Here is a 16,514-nt window from a genome sequence, read left to right on the forward strand (position 1 = left end):
ATCTGAATGACAGGCAGCCCAAGAGTTGCGACAGCAGTCTGAAGCAAAAGTTTGTAAGGATCAACCTTCAACTTCCAAGACCTCAGACTAACTTCAGGGATCAACCTTCAACTTCCAAGACCTCAGACTAACTCTAGGGATCAACCTTCAACTTCCAAAATCTCAGACTAACTCCAGGGATCGACCTTCAACTTCCAAGACCTCAGACTAACTCCAGGGATCAACCTTCAACTTCCAAGACCTCAGACTAACTCCAGGGATCGACCTTCAACTTCCAAGACCCAGACTAACTCCAGGCAAACAGCTGCGGAACTGAACCAAAGAGCCAGGCAAACCATCAACTGTGAGAGAATGGGTCAGTAGGACAGCGGGGTAAAGATCCCTCAGCCGGATCTCAGTCCTATCATCAGTGGAGCAGTAACACCTGGGAACGGTGGCAAGGGCCTGTTATCCCTGCACGCAGGTGACCGACAGACACATGAGGCCTGATAGGAATTTGAGGCCACACTAAACTACAGGGCAAGTTCCAGACCAGCCTGGGCTAAAAAATGAGATCCTATCTAAAAACAAAACAAACCAAGAACCTGGGTGGTGGTGGTATAGACCTCTCTTTAATCCCAGTGCTCAGGAAGCAGAGGCAGGCAGAACAGAGTTCGAGGCCAGCTTGTGCTACAGCAAGAGTTCCAGAGCACAGAGAAAGTTTGCCACAAAAAAAAAAGGGTGGGGGGTGGTGGTGATGAAGGACAAGATGGTTGTTTCCACGGAGGCTGACAACCTGAGGCCACTCCAGGGCCTACATGGCGGAAGAGAAGTGACTCACAAAAGTGGTTCTACAGCCACCAAATAAGAACAGAAATAAATCAATAATCATGTAATTTAAAATATTTTTAAAAAAGAAAACAAACTCTGCAATTCTACAAACCTAATGACTAACGGATGTTTTCTGGCAGAGATAACAGAGTACAGAGGCAGCTGGCTCTTTAGTTTCCTATCTGTCCTGAAAATCTTCCACATACAATAAACTCTGCTTAGTCACTTCATGAAAAAAAAAAGCCCCAAATACTTTCCTATGTGTACAACACACAAGAGTGTGGTTCTGTAACTACACCCATGAATCAAAGCTGGGCAGGCTCCTTATAGGCCAGGAAGTTAACATTTTAGTAGTAACAATATTCCCAAGGATTTTCCTCTTTTCAAAAGGTACATTTTAGCCGGGCGTGGTGGCACACACCTTTAATCCCAGCACTTGGGAGGCAGAGGCAGGTGGATTTCTGAGTTCGAGGCCAGCCTGGTCTACAAAGTGAGTTCCAGGACAGCCAGGACTAGAACAGGAAACCCTGTCTCGAAAAAGCCAAAAAAAAAAAAAAAAAAAAAAAAAGGTACAATTTAAATATTCCTTATAAGTCTAAATAAAACTATTTTCATTTTGAAGACTTTTTAGAGGCTTTCTAGATTAGCTCTTTTACAAAGAATGTTTGGAATTGAAGAAGAAAATAATCCATATCCTCTCAAAGGCACAGTCTGGCTGGCAGAATGCAGACATTCCTCGTCAGGTCCAGTGTTCACACAGTCAAAAGGCACTTCACAAATATCTACTGGACAAATGGCTACCCGGTCGGCTTTCCCACTCAGCATGCAGAATTGGCTAATATAAACAACAGAGTTACTTAAGTTAAACATTTAGTCACACAAACTACAGTCATGGTAAAGATCACCAAGTTTTTCATAGAAAAACAAATCTGAAGCCCAAATCCCAATTTCTGTGATTTGTTCCCTTTTTTCCTTACTTAAGAACTTAAGGACTGAAGCCAAAGGCAGACACTAGTGTCAGCTTCCTGATATATCTTGTTATTTTAAAAGGTCTGGTCACACCTTTTAGGATATTCTAACCTCCATAACACAAAGAAATGCTACCTATTTCCCTGGACCACTGAGTGCAGGGTTCTAATGCTCAACTTCAGGGTTACTTATCTTAGCCTCAACAGACACACTTGGCTAGCTTTCAGTTTTGTAAAATGTCTAATAAAATCACAACTAACGTCTACAGCAATCAGTGCTAAATATTACACAGAATCAAACTGCTGGCGTGGAGAAAAACCACAGTCACCAGATGTTTGCTCTTTCCGAAACTTAAGGAGGTAGAGAATTAGTTGTTCCTAAGAATATTCAAAATATTCAAAACTGGACAGGCTTGATAGAGCACCAGAAACAGAACAGGAGGGGCCGCCTTGGAGGCCAAGGGGCATTTCTTTCAGTTTCCTTGGCTCACAAGAATGGGACAGCAGCAGAGTGAGTGTCCAGCCCTGCCCTTGAGGGGAAGTTTAAAACAATGCCAGAGCCCCACTTTAGTTCCAGCCTAAAGTCAAACAAAGCTTGGGGGACACCATGTCAAAGCCCAGAGAGGAGTTATAGAACCAGGCTCTCTGTGCGCTCAGACCAGCTGAGCAGACCCGGTGCTGGAGAGGCAGACACTCCCTAGAGCTCTGTTAAACACAGTCCCCGAGGTCTCCGGAGCATATTTGTGGGCTGGCAAATCGTTTCGCCTCTGAGAACATTACATTGTTTATGTCCGTAAAATCCCACTATTCCAAAACTTGAATTTCCACCTTAAAGTAAGACGGACAACAATATTAACTACAAACTAGAGGGGTGAGTGGGGGGACTAGAAAGAGGGTACAGTACTTAGGAGCACTTGCTCATGCAGGAGACCCAGGTTGTATTCCCGGCACCACATGGTAACAACCATACGTGACTCTGGTTCCAGGGGACCCATTATCTTCCAGCCTCCAGGGCACTGCATGCATGTGGTGCACAGCCATACATGCACACAAAACACCCACACATAAAAATAAAGTTAGGGGCTGGAGAGATGGCTCAGCGGTTAAGAGCACTGACTGCTCTTCCAGAGGTCCTGAGTTCAATTCCCAGCAACCGCATGGTGGCTCACAACCATCTGTAATGAGATCTGACGCCCTCTTCGGTCATGCAGACATACATGCAAATAGAGTACTCATATACATAAACAAACAAATAAATAAGAAAATAAATCTAAATTTTTTAAAGAAATAAAATAAATAAATAAAAATAAATAGCTCTCCCACATAAGAAAGTTCTAATGCCATTAAACCTAAAGTATACAAATGCAAATATTTCAACCAGATTTTTAAAACAGATTTCTCTTTAATTTTTCTAAAGTAAACTCCCAATTTTATCATTGGAGAGTATATTATATCCTCCTCATCATATCCAGTACACTAAAAATGACCATGATTTCTTGTTTGCCATAGCAGAAGTATGTCTTGGCTTGCAGGTAGAACTGCATAGTTTATTAAAAATTAAAAACACACATCTGTGGCCCACTGTGCTGGGTGGTGAAAGCCTTTACTCTTAGCACTTGCTCTCTACACAGTGAGTTCCAGGACATCTGGAGCTGCCTTAAGGAAAGTAAATAAAAGTAAAACACACATCCGGAAATGGCGAGGTGTAAACTGTGTCAGCCCCACACAGCCAGACCCAACTTTCAATTCTGCCCTATTTCCAGTCAAGTTTCACTTCTGGATTTTCTACCCCAGAACTAAGAACTGTGATCCTGTGAAGAAATCTTTAAGTAAACACAAAATAAGAACATAGCTTTTCCTTTTAAAGCAAAACTAAACATTTTCACAGAAAGAACAAAGAAATTACAACACAGAAAGCACTTAGGTTCCTGAGGGCGTTTTGTTGTGTAAAGGAATGACTGTAAGATGCTGACAGGAAGCTTCCTCATGGTTTTGGTACAAAAGCCAGTCCTGCTCAGAAGTTTCTGTGCCTTTATTTTACAGATACACAACTATAGATTGCATCTCTTTCCTTTGAGTCAAAGAGGTTTGATACATATTAATGGGTAGAATAATGGTACAGGGCAGAGCACTGTGCTGAACAAGACTTCTGTTCCCAATACGATTCGGCTGCCCTTTGTGCCTGTCCTGGCATTACCAACACAACATACTAAAAAAGAAGAAGAAACATTAAATTGGCTTTAAGAAACAAGTATATATAGCCAGACATAGTGGTGTACAACTCTAATCCCAGAATTTGAGAGGCAGAGGCAGGTGGATTTCTGAGTTCAAAGCCAACCTAGACTTTATAGTGAGGAGCTATCTCAAAAAAAAAAAAAAAAAAAAAAAAAAAAAGTGTATGATAATCACAAGCATGTAAGGGGAAATGAACACACCACTGGCAACCACATTAAACATTCTATCTGCATCTGTCATCTTGTTAGTGTTTCAATCCTATCTGTGATGGTTTGTATATACTTGGGCCAGGGAGCAGCATTATTAGGGGATGTGGTCTTGCTGGAATAGGTGTGTCACTGTGGGTGTGGGCTTTAAGACCCTGATGCTATGCTGGGCAGTGGTGACACACGCCTTTGATCCCAGCACTTGGAAGGCAGAGGCAGGCGAATTTCTGAGTTCGAGGCCAGCCTGGTCTACAGAGTGAGTTCCAGGACAGCCAGGGCTACTCAGAGAAACCCTGTCTTGAAAAACCAAAACAAACAAAAAGACCCTCATCCTGGAAGTGAATATTCTGCTAGCAGCCTTCAGATGAAGATGTAGAACTCTCAACTCCTCCTATACCATGCCTGCCTGGATGCTGCCATGCTCTGGCCTTGATGATAATGGACTGAACCTCTGAACCTGTAAGTCAGCCCCAATTAAATGTTGACCTTTGTAAGACTTGCATCGGTCACAGTATCTGTTCAGAGCAGTAAAACCCTAAGTAAGACACTATCCAAACACCTCTCTGTAAGCTAGTAAATTCTTTAAAGGAAGTCACATAAGTGACTAAATACTGAGTTACCACTTCATAAGCAACACATTGCTAGGGGAAGATGCTGTTGTAGTGGGTGGCTACAGTAAGTGGGAACTGGGGGCCAAGAACGTCAGTCCCTAGGTGGATGCTTCCTGTGACTTTTGAGAAAGTCAGTGAGACCCTAGGTTCCTCCTCATCTGTAAGAGGATAGGAACGTCCACTGAAGCACTACAAATAATTTATGTAGATACCTATCCTCAAGGGCAAGGAAGCAAAAATCCCCACTCCTTACGTGTAGCCTTCACAGAGAGAGACAGAAGGTCCCAAGGAGCGCAGTGGAGAGGAGTGGGGTAGCACAAGCAGGTTTCCAGCAGGGTGCCCTGGTGAGCCCCTCCTGCTGTGTGGGGATGCTGTGGTGAGCACCACTTGCTCACTACCTGTGGTGATGCTGTGGTGAGCCCAGCCTGCTCACTACCTATGGTGATGTGTAAGAAACACTCATCTTGGTCTTCAGTCCCTGGCACAGCGTTTTACCTTCTCATTTCCCCAACAAGGAGCACAAAGGAAACTCTTTTCCGGTTTAGGGGTTTGACAGTGGTTCCTGACCCAAATCATTTCCTGGGAGCACTTTCTAGTTTGTCTAGTCCCGTGTGGCAGCTCCTACATGGCTGGAACCATCAGCCCCACTCCCCTCGAGAGACACGTGGGTGACTGAACAAACCACTGATGGTGTCTACACAACGATCTCAGGAACTGAGGGCAGGCAGCCACCCTGTTTCCTAAGCAGTCTCTTCTGTCTGGGTGCTCCCCATCTCCTTTACAATAAACCAATAAACTGAAAGGTTTTCCTGGCCTTGTGAGCCACTCTAGCAGATGATCAAAACCTAGGAGATTGGAAGTACCCTGCATTTACAGCCAATTGGCCAGAAGTTCTGGAAGGCCCAGGTTTGAGATTGGCATCAGAATGGCAAGGGGGCAGGGCTGAGCCTCTAACCTGTGGACTAGATACTAACTCCAGGTAGCTAGTCTCAAGTTTAATTATAGGCCACACTACTGGTATCCACTGGAGGACTGCATGGTTCTGGGGAAATTCCCACACTTGGTATCAGAAGTGCAATGTTGGGGGAAGTGGGACAAGGAGGTTAACACCTCAGCTGGTGAGGACCGAAGTTCAAATCCATGGAGACAAATAGTGTAACAGTGTATATATACATCTGCTATGCTAAAAATGGTACTTCACTCTTGAGTCTTGCTCTTAAAAGCCCATAACTCCAGCATAACCATGAAAAACAATCCATGCTAATGCCAGGACAGGATCATCACACAAAACGTCACACAAAACATCATGAAAAACAGTACTCATAACAACCAGGAGCACCAGAGAAAGAAAGAAAGTGTAAGAAACTGTCACTGCTAAAAAGGAGGCGAGCCAACTAAATGCCACCTGGGATTTATGCACAGAAAATAAGGGGTGAAAAAGCAAAAGTCTTTAACTAGATAGATGAGCATTTCAAACTCAGGGCTCACACACAGTGGGTAAACTGCACAGGAGGGGCTCTGACAGGAGCTCCCACCACGACAATGATGACAACCTTGAAAACATTATGCATAAAAGCACAAACATTCTAAGAATCCCCGGGCCTGAAGAACCCAGGAGGTCAAATCGACAGAAGCAGAAAGTGCAAGGGAGTTTTGCCAAGTGGGCTAGTGGGGAGGGAAATGGAGAGCTGTTTATTATGTGTGCAGGGCCTTCAAGGCTGGTGATAAAGTGCCAAGCATTTCCAAGATGTTCTTGATGGCACTGAGCTCCACACTTAAAAAAACAAAACAAAAAAAAAAAAATTAAAATGGAAGGCTGGATGGACAGCTCAGAGCACTTACTGTTCTTACAAAAGACCCAGGTTCAATTCTTGGCACCCACGTGGAAGCTCACAACCAACTGTAACTCCAGTTCCAGGGGGATCTGACACCCTTTTCTGTACTTTGCAAACACCAAACACACATCTGATGCGCGTCCATACAGGCCTGACTGGGCTACAGTTCAAGCTCAAGGCCAACCTGAGCAATTTAATGACACCTTGTCTCAAAACAAACAAAACAACAACAACAACAAAAAACTGAGGAAAGGGTTGGGTATGTGGTACACAACTACACAACTTTAATCCCAGCACTAGGGAAACAGAAACAGGTAGGTCTCTGTGAGTTGAAGGCCAATCAGGGTTATGTAATGAGGCCCTGTCTGAAAAAAACAAAACAAAAAAACAAACAAAAAAAAGGTAAAGGGTTGAAGCGATAACTCAGTAGAAGAAAACAGAGGACTTCCCTAGCTTGTGCAAAGTCCTAGGTTCAATCCCATGATTGCAATGATGGTGGTGGTGGTGGTGGTGGTGACCAGGAGAGACGGCTCAGTGGGCAAGCATTAATGTTGAGAAGACGTGAGTTCAGATCCCTAGAAGTCACATAAAGCCAGGCTAGATAACCCTTGTGCCTGTAATCCAGAAACTACTATAGAAATGGACACAGGAGACTCTCTGAAGCTTACAGGCCAGCAAGCTTGGCATACGCCACAGAGAAAACAAGATTCGCCTTCTCAAACAAGGTGGAAGACAACACTGAGGCTGTCCTATGACCTCCTAGTGTTCTGCTCCCTAAACACACAGAAACGGGACCACATACACACAAAGATAAAGATAATAATAATGATGATGATAATAATAATAATGGCTATAGCTTCCAACCCACTTCTCTCAACTACAAATAACAAAAAAAGACAAGAAAAAAAAGATTCTTCAAGACTATAAAAATCGAGCACAACAATTAGAAAAGTGAATTTTAAAAACACAAAAATCACTTCACAGAAGAAGTTAAAGTAGCAATAAAACATACGCAGTGATATTAAAATTCATAAGGCTGGGCAGGAAAACTGAGACCATGTGCTTGATATACTGTCCAACAGGCAGTAAATGAAGCTTTTAAAATATTAGCCAGGTAGTGATGATGCACACCTTTAATTACAACACTTAAGAAGCAGAGGCAGGGGGAAGCTCTGCGAGTTTGAGACCAGCTTAGTATACAGAGTGAGTTCCAGGATAGCCAAGAGTATACAGAGAAATCCTATCTTGTGTAGTAGGGGAAAAAAAAAAAAAAAATATATATATATATATATGGATAGTAGGGGGAAAATATATATAATACACACACATATACATATACATCAGTTAAAGAAATGCACATTAAAATAACAAAATGTGTACACACTATGTGTATGTATGTGCAGCATACATATGTGGTCTGAATGAATAAAATCAGGTTAGAAAACAATGTCCAAGTGGGCAAAAAATGTAGAGAAGTAAGCTCTGTTATAATGGTACAACTGTAAATAGGAAGGTTCCTATGGTTTTAAATAGACACACACACACACACACACAAACACACACAAACACATTCAGGGGGGTAGTAGTGGTACACACCTTCAATTCTACCAGCAGAGGCAAGCAGACCTCTTTGAGTTAGAGACCAACCTAGTCTATTTAGTGAGTTCCAGGCCAGCCAGAACTATGTAGAGATGAGATATCCTGTCACAAAATAAATACACAAACAAACAAACAAACAAACCAACACACTACCTATCCTGTGTTGTCACTGCTCTGACTTTACCCTACAGAGCATCGCATGTATACAGAGATCCCTCAACGCAGCCACCCAGGGCGGTGGGATAGAGAACTGCTGGGAATAGTCCAGAAGCCCAGCAACAGGGGGCGTCGCCTGGGGGGTGGGGATTCAGGCAGGCGTGATGGCACACACCTGCGATCCTGGCACTCAGACAGGAGCTCCAGAGCAGTGTGCACTAAGACCCTGCCTCCAAAAGAAGGGGCAGGCAGTGTCTCAGGGATGTACCCTCCAGACACATGTGCAGCCATACACACAACACACAGACACACACAGAATCACAGATATATACAGACAGAAGAAAAAAGTAGGCGCTGAACTTGCATATAGAAGTCCAAGAAAAAGTCTAATAGCTAGATTTTGTAAATTTTTAAATGAAAAAGATTAACCAAGTTATTAACACTTAATATGAGGTCTTCTATTTAAACATCCCAGAAACCAAAGCCATGTGCAAGATTAGGTGTTCAAGTGTATTTGTAGGTACGTTTTCTAAAAAACCCTACCTTTTATGAAACCTTTTTTTAGTGTTTTATTTTCTTTACTTTTTTTTAATTTTTATTTTTGTGCATTTGTATTTTGCTTGCATGTATGTCTGTGTGAGGGTGCTGTGTCCCCTTCAACTGAGGTTACAGACAGCTGTAAGCTGCCATGTGGGTGCTCAGAATCGAACCCGGGTCCTCTGGAAGAGCAGCCAGCGCTCTTAGCTGCTGATCCTTCTCTCCAGCCCCTTCTTTTATGAATCCTTAAAGGAGCGTTGTGACCTCCAAAAAGGGTAACGACATAATCACTAAAAACTTCTAAGACTATCTGCGTTCCAAGTACCTGAGGATAGGCTTAGGAAGCTCTGGAGAGGAAAGAGTCTCGGCTAAGCTTAACAGTCAGGACACGGTAACCGTCTCTACCGCAATCAATCAATCAATAAGTTTCATTTTGAGATTCCTAATCCAAGGGATGCTCCTCCGTGGATGAGCCTGTACCGACAACCCACTGACTAATGACAAGCACCAGCCAACAAGGAACATGCAGCACAACTTCAGAGTATACAATGACTTCTCACTTAAATAACAGTTAAACACAGATGACCTAGAAGCCAAGGTCACTAAAGAGCGGTAGTACTGGTCACACTGGAGGAGTGGGTAGACCATAGCTAGTCATCAACCACGAAAAGAAAGGTTCCGGATTAGGTATGTAAATTAAAATAAGGCAAACTAAGCAGGTCATAGAGGCGCATGCAGTAGTCCCAACCACAACTCCCAGAAGCTTAGGAAGCATAGGCAAGTGTTTATGAGTTCAAGGCCAGCCTAGTCTATATAGTGAGTTCCAAGATACCCAAAGGCTTTATAATGAGACCCTGATTAAATAATAATAATAATGATGATAATAAATTAAATTTTAAAAAGACAAACCATACACCTTATACATAATTTTGTGGGCTTTCTTGGGCAAACCCAAATCTTTTCCAGAAGCAGATAAGGTAGAAGGAGGCCAATACTATTGGAACTTGTATTATAGAGTAAATTAATACGTTAATCAACAAAACGCTTATTTTAAAATATATTTGTTTCCCCAAATTTGTGCATTATGTCTAGAAAGCAGAATTAATATCAACCACAGAAGGAATGTGTTTTGTTACATAGGCTGCCTCACAGTCCAAGGATGACAAACCCAGAAAAGACTGTAAGTAGCATGCCAAGTCCTCAGGCAGCACCCAGCTGACACTAAGGACACTGTATGCTAATCTAGAAACTCCACCAACACTAACAAACGGAGTTGAACTGTGTCCACCGGCAGCTTGCTTGGATTAGTTCTAGTTTTGACCCGTTATCACTAGAACAGGCTCTCGTCAGGAAAAAGATGCCCTCTTCTCTCCTCCAACCCGCCTTGCTCTCACGGCTCCCCTAAACTATGCCCATCTAGAAGCCCAAGTTCTCCAGGCGGCTCCTAACAGTGCTCACTATTGCTTCTCCAAGCAGGCCCTCACACTCCACCTCCCCACACAGACAAAACTTCACATTAATGCCCAATCCACAGACTACTCTCCCAACCATCCTCTCCCACGACCTCGAAACGCAATACAAGCCTCATTCCTTCCCAACTCCTAATAGTCTCCAAACTCCCTCTCCAATGGCACTGCAAAACCAGGGCACATGCCTTCTGATTTGCTAAATTCTCTCCTACTACTGAGCCTTGCTTCTGCAGTTAACGTTGCTTCCCTACTCATCCGGCACCGGGTTCAGGGGATGGGGGGGGGGGGTGGCAACATCGCTCTTTCCTTTACTTTCCGATCCACTCCATGCCTGGCCCTCTCTCACATAGCCCCTGCGCTCCTGTGTGGCTCCTTCCTGTCTCTGGCAAGGATGGAAAGTTACAGGAAGGGTCTGAGGGAGCCCGTCCTGTAGACCGTGGTGGAGCAGCTGCTCTCAAGTCTAAAGCAAACTATTGCTGCAGATGCACAAGCCGGGAGTCAGGCTCTGTATTTAGAAATCCAGCCCCACCAGAAACCCGAACAGAGAGGCAGTGGGCAAGCTTGTTCCTAGAACTGAAAAACCGGGACAATAAAAACAGCTATCTCATGGAGTTGTGACGATTCAGTGATCACTTTGCACAGACCCAGCTCGGTAACCTCTCCATGACTGACAGTTTCTCCAGGTCCTCTTCAGGGCTAAGGTTCCTGCAGAGTCTCCCTTGAGGGACTGAGGGAGGGCAGTGGAAGATGTACTGATAGGCGGGTGTTGCCAAGAATTTTGTCAGATCCCCAAAGTCAGTGTTCTCTTGCCCTTATTACACACACACACACACACACGTGAGATCCAAGATATGAATATATACTTCAAATCCTCCCTCCAGACACTCACCGGAGGGAGTGGAGTGTGCCATGAGGATCTGAGATTGGAAAGGAAACCCCGACGTCCCAAATACCTTCCTCAGGAGGAGCGGAAGGAAGCACCCGAAACGCTAAGAATAAGTGCAGAAAACCGACTCCTCGACGCGGGAGCGAAAGGGAAAGCGCGGCGGCGGCCGGCGGGGCAGGGCTCCCCGGCGCCTTCCTAGAGGGATGCGGGGGTCTGAGCGCGGGAACGGCCGGGTAGGGGGGTCCTCCTCCTCCTCCTGTCAGCCCTCCTCAGCCCCGCGAGCCCCGCCAACCTTCTCCGCCCCCCGGCTCGCGGCCGGCTCACCTGCTGAGACGGCAGCTCCACATGCAGGGCCCGCGCGGGGGCACCCGGCGTCAGCGCGGCGGACGGGCCCGGGGGTGGCAGGGGCACCGGGCCCCCGAGCGAGGCGCAGGAGCTCATCTGGACCCCTGGGCCGCCGAGCGGCCAGGTGGGCAGTCCTCCCGCATCGACCGCCGCCTCCCGAGCTGTGATTCGCCGAGCACCTACAGCCTAGAAACCGGGCACCGAGAGCCCCGGCAGCTCCGCGCCCGCGCTGGCCACCGCCGCTGGCTAAGGAAGAGCCATATTACCGCAGTGCAACCCCTCCACCCGGCCCAGAGCTGGCGTGCTCATTGGTTCCGTTTCTGAGAGGGCGGGACCCGGCGGCGGCCAAGGGACGTGCTATTGGGCAGCAGGCCCGTCCGTCGTTGGCCGCAATGGCTAGGGGCGGAGGGACTCTAGGATGGCCTCAATTGCGTCTGTCAAACCCAGGCTAAACCTGGGGCGTAACTTCTCTTTGCCTCATCCTAATTGGCCCTTTCGCTATTGAGGGGTGGGGTCTCCTAGGGGAGCCTCGTGGGCTATTGCTCTAGAGCGCTGTCAGTCGTCGGTGAAACAGGGACGGCGTCTTGATTAGGTAGAGCGCGCGCCTGGGATCTCGAGTCACGTGCAGAAGTCTGGAGAGTCACCTGATTAGTGAGAGTCAGTCTTCTAAGCCACTTCCGCCCTAACCTAGTTGCTATGGTAACAGAGCCTCCTGTGGACGGCGGGGAACGGCTTGGCACCAGCTGAGTCGGGATGGATGGATGGTCTGACTTCACGAAGTGTTCTCATCCACGTACAAAAAAAAAAAAAAAAAAAAAAGCCACGCTTTATGACTGAGAGGAGGTGCCGCCACCGAGCAGCGATCACTGAAACCAGAGATCCATCGGGCAGTCCACCAGCTCTTCAGTGATGCACTCAGACCTGCAAGTCCACGCCCCTTCTAGCTTCTATAACCAGTAAGCTTAGCCACAAAGTGTGCCTGCCAGCCAAGAGACTGCCTCATCTCTGCTGGTGGGATGCTTATGCTCTGCCTCGAAAGCCTTTACTGCTTGTGACTAACGCTTGCTTAGCCATCGTATTTCAGCTGGGGCAGGAGTCCTTCCAAAAGACTTCTCTGGGACTCTGAATTAGGAAACTTGCCTTTACCACAGACCTGCTTATTCTATTGTGTTGTCTTTGTTTACTTGCTTTGCGAGGCGGCGGGGCGCGCGTTGGGGGTGGGGGCGGTGAGATTTGGCTGACCTGCCACTCACCGTGTAGCTCAATCTACCTCAGCTCCCCAAGTGCTGGGACTACAGGAGTGTGCCACCACAGCAGCCTCCACTTTGTCTTTTAATGGGCATTAAACACACACAGCCTCCCCGAATTCAAACACGCATATGTGAATTCCTCGACCAAAGGACCTTGTCTGATTCATCCCTGGATCCCCATTGCTTACAGATAATAGAGAAATGAATCTGAAGGTACAGCGCAAATGCCCTCCCTTCCCTGAAGACTTCTTTGACCATAATAGCAGCTACAGCCATTGCTTCTATAAGTAGCACTGAGTCATTTTGCAGGATATTGATTCCCCCATAGAGTGTGAATTTCTCCACCACCTGGACTATTATAGCTGAAAGAACACAGTGTTCAGAGAGGCAGACACAACAGGAAGCAGGCAGTTTGGGATTCTGACTGACATCTTCTAGCTTTGTCACTGAGAAGGTCAAACCCCCACTGTCTATCCATGTGCTGAATAGTACTGGTGTCATTGGGGGGGGGCAATATATGCGCCCATGAAGACTCCAACATATAATAGATGGATTTAAAATCTTTTACTGTGTGGAAGGATGTATATATAGCTCAATGGTCGAGTAGATGCCGAGTATTCACAAGGCCTTGGGTTCAATCTCTAGCACTATTTAAAAATTATGGGGAGCAGGGGCGGGGGGGGGTATAGGGAACTTTCAGGATAGCATTTGAAATGTAAATAAAGAAAATAATAATAAATTAAAAATGTAAAAAAAAATTATGTGTAGCTGGGCATGATGGGCACACTTTAATCCCAGCACTTGGAGTCAGAGGCAGGTGGAGCTCTGTGTTCAAGGCCAGCCTGGTCTGCAGAGTGAATTCCAGGACAGCCAGGGTTACAAAGAGAAACCGTCTCAAAAACAAACAAAGCATGTACACATGTTTTGTGTGGGGGGGCACATTTGTGTGCACAGGTATACATGCAGGTATGTGTGTGTGTGTGTGTGTGTGCAGAGGTCAGAAGTCAACCTCCAGTCCCTCGGGAGCCGTCATCTTGTTTTTTTAAGATGAAAGTCCCTCGTTAGCCTGGAATTTACAGAGTAGGGCAAGACGGCTGGCCAGTGAGCCCTATGGACCCTCCTGTCTCTGCCTCCCTAGCTGTGGGGTTAGAGGTCTGCACTGCCATGCCCAGCTTTCTTATCAGGGTATTGGGGCTGGTATTCAGATCTTGGTAGTTGAACAGAATGCACTTTACCAAGCTATATCTGTAGCCCTCCTCCCCCCTCAAAATAAGAGGTAAGCATATTAACTTTCAGGGGAAATGAGTTGCATCTGACCTTAGAAATGGATTGCTTTGACGTCACAGTCTTTTATTATGAAACACTGAGCAGTTCCTCATGGCTGGAGCCTCAGTGTGGGGGTCAGGTGTCTGTTGAGAAGTGAGCAGTTGGGAAATTCCAAATCATACCTAGTTCAAGCCATACAATGCCAAGACCCAGTGGAATTTCACAGAAAACATTTCTGTTTCTAAACTGTGCTTGTTTGCCAAGGCTGCCCTATCAAATTACCACAGACTTGTTAGCTGAAAACTGCAGAAATGTATTCTCCCACAGTTCAGGGTGTCGGCCCTTCTTGCTCTTCCAGCCTCTGGTATCTCTCAGATCCTTGGCTGCATAATTGCAGTCTTTGACTCCTCTTGACATTCTCCCTCTTCCTGTGTCTTCTTTCTCCTCCAGGGACATTTGATATTGGTTTTAGATGCCCTGTTCATACTTCATCTTGGTATCCCTTTGTTAAGTGACATCTACAGAGCCAGGCAGGGTAGCTTATGCAATGTGCAGACAGTTGCCATGAATGTAATGGACTACACAGTGAATTCCAGGCCAGCACAGGCTACAATATAAGACCCTATCTCAAAAAAACAAAAGAGAGAATGAAGGAAAGGGAAGGGGAGAAGAAAAGAGAAGAAAAAAAAAATCTACGTAAATACCCCCCTTTCCCAAATATAGTTATAATCACAGGTTTAAATTATTTGAATATCCAGGCCATAATTTTGGCCTACAATGCAAGGAAAATGAAACTATGGGCCAGTGAGATGGCTCAGAGGGTAAAGGTGCTTGCTACCAAGCCTGAGGATCTGAGTTCTATCCCTGGAACCCATAAGACAGAGAGAGGGAGAACTTACTCTCATAAGTTGTCTCTTGACTTGCAGGTACACACATGTAGCGTGGAGGAGCCCTACACATAAACATACATACAGGGGCTGGTGAGATGGCTCAGTGGGTAAGAGCACCCGACTGCTCTTCCAAAGGTCCGGAGTTCAAATCCCAGCAACCACATGGTGGCTCACAACCATCCGTAACAAGATCTGATGCCCTCTTCTGGAGTGTCTGAAGACAGCTACAGTGTACTTACATATAATAAATAAATCTTTAAAAAAAAAACATACATACATACATACATACATACATGCATACATGCATACATACATACAAAAGAATAATTGACCTAGAGAGAGAACACAGGATCTTTTCATCTTCCTTGGGTCGTCCTTCCTTCCTTCTGTCATCTAGCCTTTTACTTTATTCAGTCAACAATCGCCCAGAGAGTTCCTCTGCTAGGTGCCAGGAAGTGAGTCCCTTCCTGAGCAACTCCAAAATCAAGTTACCAGCCCGATCCTTGAGTACTAGCACTGAGCTGGTACTCATGCTGGTGCTGAGGGAGACCCAAGGGCAAGCCCCCATACAAACGTCACAGTGGTGGGGACATTTAAACAAGGCTACTAAAGAACCAACAGCGGAGGGAGAACATGTCAGCAGAAGCTGTTCTTCCCACGCGCCCTCTCTGGGACTCAGCTCCTCACAGGCTGCCTGCAGGAGACCAGAAATGCATACTTCAAATTCAGGAGCCAACTCAGACATTTCAGCCCACACGACTCAAGCACTAGGGGAAACTCAAGCTGCTGCTTGCAAAGTATTCAAGAGAATGCATAGCAACTATAGTAAAGTGTTCAAGAGAATGCAAAGCAACTATAGCAAAGTGTTCAAGAGAATGCATAGCAACTATAGTGCGCTGGGTGTTGGAAACAGCAAATGTTCAAGAAACACATCCTAGGACTATTTTCATATATGTAATTTTATTCTAATGCAGCCAAATAGTCTTTGGAACTTAGTCTGTAATGTGGAAGTTTCAAAATAAAAAAAAAAATACATAAAAAACACTTTAGATTGCTTAGAGTTACCGTGTTTATACAGCCCTGTGTGTATTTCCCAGAGAACAGTGTATGTATCTAAGTCAGTGGCTCTCAGCCTTCCTAATGCTTAGACTCTTTAACACAGTTCCCCAAGTTGTATTCCTCCCCCCACCCCCCAATCACAAAATCATTGTCATTGCTACCTCATAACTGTAATTTTGCTTCTATTATGAATCTTAATGCAAATATCTGGTTTTCAGGATATCTATCATGTGACCCCTGTGAACGGGTCATTCAACCCCCAACAGTTGAGAACTGCTGATGTAAGTGTAGAGCGTACAGATGACAAAGGGGCCTAGTACAGCACACACTCCATGGCTGGAAGGTTGAAGGCCAGGCTCGCTGCCTCGCTGGCTCGTGCTCTCCCTCTCCCC

The 16,514-nt window shown here is 45.6% G+C and overlaps 1 protein-coding gene across 1 annotated transcript in view; it reads right to left on the reverse strand.

Annotated features, from left to right (window-relative positions):
• The window catches only part of Uvrag (UV radiation resistance associated), a 267,126-nt gene extending 255,179 nt beyond the window's left edge, over positions 1-11,947 (reverse strand). Inside the window, exon 1 of the mRNA XM_021197047.1 lies at positions 11,637-11,947. Within this exon, the coding sequence (XP_021052706.1) occupies positions 11,637-11,753 (117 nt within the window). The 5' untranslated portion in view covers positions 11,754-11,947. The remainder of the gene's footprint in view (positions 1-11,636) is intronic.
• Between the last annotated feature and the right edge of the window lie 4,567 nt (positions 11,948-16,514).

This window comes from Mus pahari, chromosome 1 (genome assembly GCF_900095145.1).
Source record: "Mus pahari chromosome 1, PAHARI_EIJ_v1.1, whole genome shotgun sequence".
Lineage (NCBI taxonomy): Eukaryota > Metazoa > Chordata > Mammalia > Rodentia > Muridae > Mus > Mus pahari.